General features: G+C 60.1%; 1 protein-coding gene across 1 annotated transcript in view; it reads left to right on the top strand.

The window, feature by feature from the left end:
- Positions 1 to 2151, top strand: part of WASF2 (WAS protein family member 2) — a gene marked incomplete in the record, with an annotated part of 16557 nt that extends 14406 nt beyond the window's left edge. The window contains 2 exon segments of the mRNA XM_021375329.1: positions 1 to 145; positions 629 to 2151. Coding sequence (XP_021231004.1) covers positions 1 to 145; positions 629 to 786 — 303 coding nt within the window.

Here is a 4270-nt window from a genome sequence, read left to right as displayed (position 1 = left end):
CCTGGCCCCCCGCCTCTGTCTTCCAGTGGCCTCGATGGGCCCCCGGCGCCGCCTCCACCCTCAGACACCTCCGCCTCCAAGCCCAAGTCATCCTTGCCCGCGGTTAGCGATGCCAGGAGCGATTTGCTCTCAGCGATTCGTCAAGGTAAGATTTTGTTTCGGCACCAGCTTTCTCCGTAGCCTGTGGAAAACCCACGGTGTCCTGGGTGAGAGCGTGTGGGAGCTGGCTCACGAGCAGGGCTGTGACTGCCCCGCTGGTTGGGGTTTCTGCTGTGGGCCCTCCTTGTCTGCCCACCCGGGGGACGGCCTCGATGGCTTTATGCCTCTGCCCGCTCCTTGGAGACGGCAGCGCCGGAGCCGCCGTGGTCCAAGTTTGCAAAGTGGATTGAATGACAGTGGTGTCACCCTTCAGAGGAGCGCAGAAACGATTCAGTTCCCATTCCACATGCCCACCCAGCCTGTCTTGGCTGTCATTCACCATCGCTGTTATTCCACAGCGTGTCCAATACTTGCTGGCAGAGTACGGGCTGTCTTGCTCGCGGGATTTCATCAAAGGGATGGCTGCCTTGGAGATCTCGGTGCGACCAAAGCCTTTGAACGCTCCCCTCCGTTGCCTTCTCCCCTACAGGCTTCCAGCTCCGCAAGGTGGAGGAGCAGCGGGAGCAGGAGAAGCGGGACGTTGTGGGCAACGACGTGGCAACCATCCTGTCGCGCCGCATCGCCGTGGAGTACAGCGACTCTGAGGATGACTCTTCAGAGTTCGACGAGGACGAGTGGTCGGATTAACCACGCTCCCATCCCCTCGGTTCCCTTCCCTCCCGGGTTAACAGCTTCTTAAAAGAACCAGGTGGCCAAACCTTCCACCGTTTCCTTTTCCTCCCGTCACCAAAGATGTGCCAAGGGTTTTCAGACAACCACCAGCGTGTCTCCCCTCTCCCTCCCCTCCGGCTCTGGCCGGGCGCTGTGCTCTGCCGTTCCGTCAGGTCTCCTCGCGGGCAGCGAGGATGGCGGCGTTGGGATTTAGCTGGAGGCAGCGGAACGGTTGCTTATTTAAGAGAACTAAACCTCCAGATTCTCGATGCCACCAGGCAGAGCACATAAAACCCCTCCATCCTGAGGGATTTTTAAAGCAAAGATGGATGATCCTGTTGCGGCCGCGCGGCCTTTCAGATGAAGGACATTTTCAGCTAGTTTTCTCATTGCAACAGCAGACAGTTGATCTAGTGGCTCTTCCTTTCCAGCGAATGCTGGTAGTGCTGCAAGAAAATGGGCTTTAAATGTCTGTTCCCTGCTGCATCCCGCTGCCACATAATCAGTTTTTGGCAATAGTGCGCAGCTCTTTCCCTTCTGACCCCCCTCGATATTTCCAGACTGCCCCCCCGTGGGGCGCGCTTCTGGCTCCAGGGCTGTGGGCTGCGTCGGGTGCAATGCGAGGAGGGGCTCGTTCTCGTTTAAAGCCTTTACCTTGCTCAGAAATCTCCGGGGCTGCTTCTGCCGAGGGAGCCTCGCACAAAGGGATGGATGCAAAGCCCCGGCGGAGCGGCTGCTCGGCTTCCTGCTGCAGGGAGAGCAGAGCCACCGCCCCAGCCGGCACGGTCAGCGCTGAGCGGCGGCGGAGCCCGGCGTTGCTGATGGCTGTGCTTCGTGCTGGGAGCCTGCTTCAAAAAACAAAGCAAAAACCAGAAGTGCCTAGAGCAGGGAGGCGGTGGGGAGGGGGTTCTCCGAGCGCCGGGCCTCTCCTGGCCTGTGCAGGGCTCTGCTGCAGCCAGTTGGAAGCGATGCTTTCCTTCTGCAGAGAGCGGAGCTGGAGAACATGCTGGTGTTGCCCCAGCTTCCTCCTCCCTGCCCCCTGAGGGGGGGGGATTTCTGTGCCTGCAGATGTCTCGGCTGTGTGAGCTGAGATGCCCACGGGTTACATCAGACCTGCCCCGCGTTGTTCCCCGCGTTTTGTTATTATAGTTGATTTATCATAGTTAATTTTTAAGAAGGAGGTTTCTTCTCCTAGCTAACCCTACAGATTCCTAGGCTGCTCACTACAGGCAGGGGGAGAAAATGGAGAACTTGAACTAGCTGACCTAGGTGTTACTGCTGTTTTATATGACATAGAATATATGCATATCTCGGAAATGGAGAAGCCAATATCCCCGTGCTGCAGATGCGTTTTTTGTGGTTTAATTTCAGCATGACTGTCTCGGGGTCATGCGAGAAAGCGATTCCAAAGCCTCGTGGAGATCGTGGCTCCGGCTGTTGCTGGGTGGGACCATGAACACCAGATCTCCAACCTCTTTGCCTTTCTGATTGTGAAGCATTTCGCCAGCCTGTGCCTGTTGTTCCCTCTCCGGCTCGCCTCGTTTAATGATGTTGCTGATGGCTGGGATGCCAGGCCCAGCCTGAGGCTGTTAGGTGGCTGAAAATCCTTCTTGGGGCTTTGATTGATGATTTCAGCGTGTGCCATCGAGTTCTTACTCATTTCTCGGGTGTGTGTTGGTGCATTTTTAATCTGTGACCGAGCAGACGAGGGCCTGGAGGAGGGGCTGTGCTGGGGCCGGGGTCGGGCTGAGATCCTGCTGGGCCCCGAGCCCCGTCGGGAGGGATCCACCAGGCTCTGCACCATCACACTGCTGTCAGCGCGTCGGCTGCGCGGAGCGGGATGCGAAGGACAGAGCCAGGCGTCCCGGCGGGCTGGGAACATCTGAGCAGCGCTCGTTCCAGGTTCTGGAAGAGGGAACAAACCCCTCGAGTGCCAGCGAGCCGTCGCGCGGCGGAGGGACTTGGAAATGCAAAGTGATTAGTGCTGCAAGCTGGGTGAGGGGCTGCGGGAGGATCGCTGCCTGTGTTTTTCTGCTCCTTCTGTAAGCGTCCTCCTCTGGCTTCTCTTGGAGACAGGTTCCTGGGGAAGACAGACCTCTGAGCTAACCCGGGCTGACAGCATTATCACGCAGGGAAGCGCGGAGCTCACAAATGCCAAACCTGGGTTAATTTTAAATTGCCTTGGGTAGGCTTGGCCCCCCGTTGGGAAAGGGGAGCAAGTGTTTGTGTCGCGTGAGATCCAGAGGAGTGCCATGCTCCATGTGGGGCAGGGACGGCGTGTGGGGCAGGGACGGTGTGTGGGGCAGGGCTGTGCCTCGGGGCGCTGGGGATGCAGTTGCCCCACTCGTATGGCCGAGGATGCTGTGTGGGTGAGCGGTGCGGCTCCCACTGCCTCGCCTGCCCTGCAGCCCTGCTGGCAGCAGGATGGATGCTGCTCTGGCTGTGCTAAGCCTGCTTTTAGCCGCAGCTGCTTGCGGAACCGCTGGATCCCAAGCAGGGGGGTTGCGGATGTGACCAAACTGAGCGTGGAGATCCCTGAGGAACACGGGGTGCGAGGTGACCGTCTGCGAGCGGCGCTGCAGAATGGCAGGGCGCCGGGCCACCGAGCGGGCCTCAGCTTTCTGAACCCAGCAGGGGAGGAGGAGAGGTGCCAGAAACAACCTTAGCAAAGCAGAGCAGCTGTGCGGTGCTGCAGGGCCCGGGCCCCGTGCTCTCCTCCTGCCATCTTCGCTGCTTGCCGCGGTGGCCCCGCGTCGGGTTGAGCAGGGAGCATGAGAGCTGGCAGCTGCGGGCCTCCCCTCTCCACCTGCCCCTGTGGGTGTCTGCGTGGAGCCAGGGCGACCGCTCCTCCCCATGCTGCCCTCCTCCCCGTGCTGCCCTCCTCCCCGTGCTGCCCTCCTCCCCTGCCATCTTTGCCCGCAGTGCTTGGCTGCCGCTGCCCGCAGCCGCTCCCCCCCCCTCCTTTGCACACAGGGATGGCCGCGGCACGGCTCCCCGGGCTCAGCCCGGAGCCTCGTCTGCAGCCGGTGACCTTCACCGCTTTCTCCTCTCCTCATCAGCCCCAGCCCGGATGGAGGGCAGGGGCTCGGGGAGGCCCCCGTGGCCGAGGAGCCGCGCTGCCATTTCAGGGAGCGGGTATTTCGGGCCGTGAGCTCGTGGCCCTGGCTCAGCTCGTGGCCCTGGCTGGGCTCGTGGTGCTGCGTGGTTGCGGGGCTGCTGCTTCCCCTCCTTTTTTCCCTTTTAAACAAAGCCTCGAAGCGGATGCGGTGGGTTTTATTACTGTATTAACGTTCATTTAAATCCGTGTCAGAAACTAACTAACTCCTTTTTCTTCCTGCTTAGGCGAGCTGTAACCCTTCCAAAGTGCCTTATGTTTCCTCTCTGATACCGATGTATTTATGAGAACTACTCCGCGTGTATGGCAGGGCGCGTTGCAGAGCGGGGCGGCGTGGGCCGGTGC

The sequence above is a fragment of the Numida meleagris genome, chromosome 22, assembly GCF_002078875.1.
Source record: "Numida meleagris isolate 19003 breed g44 Domestic line chromosome 22, NumMel1.0, whole genome shotgun sequence".
Lineage (NCBI taxonomy): Eukaryota > Metazoa > Chordata > Aves > Galliformes > Numididae > Numida > Numida meleagris.
This window is presented reverse-complemented; position numbering and strand designations above follow the sequence as displayed.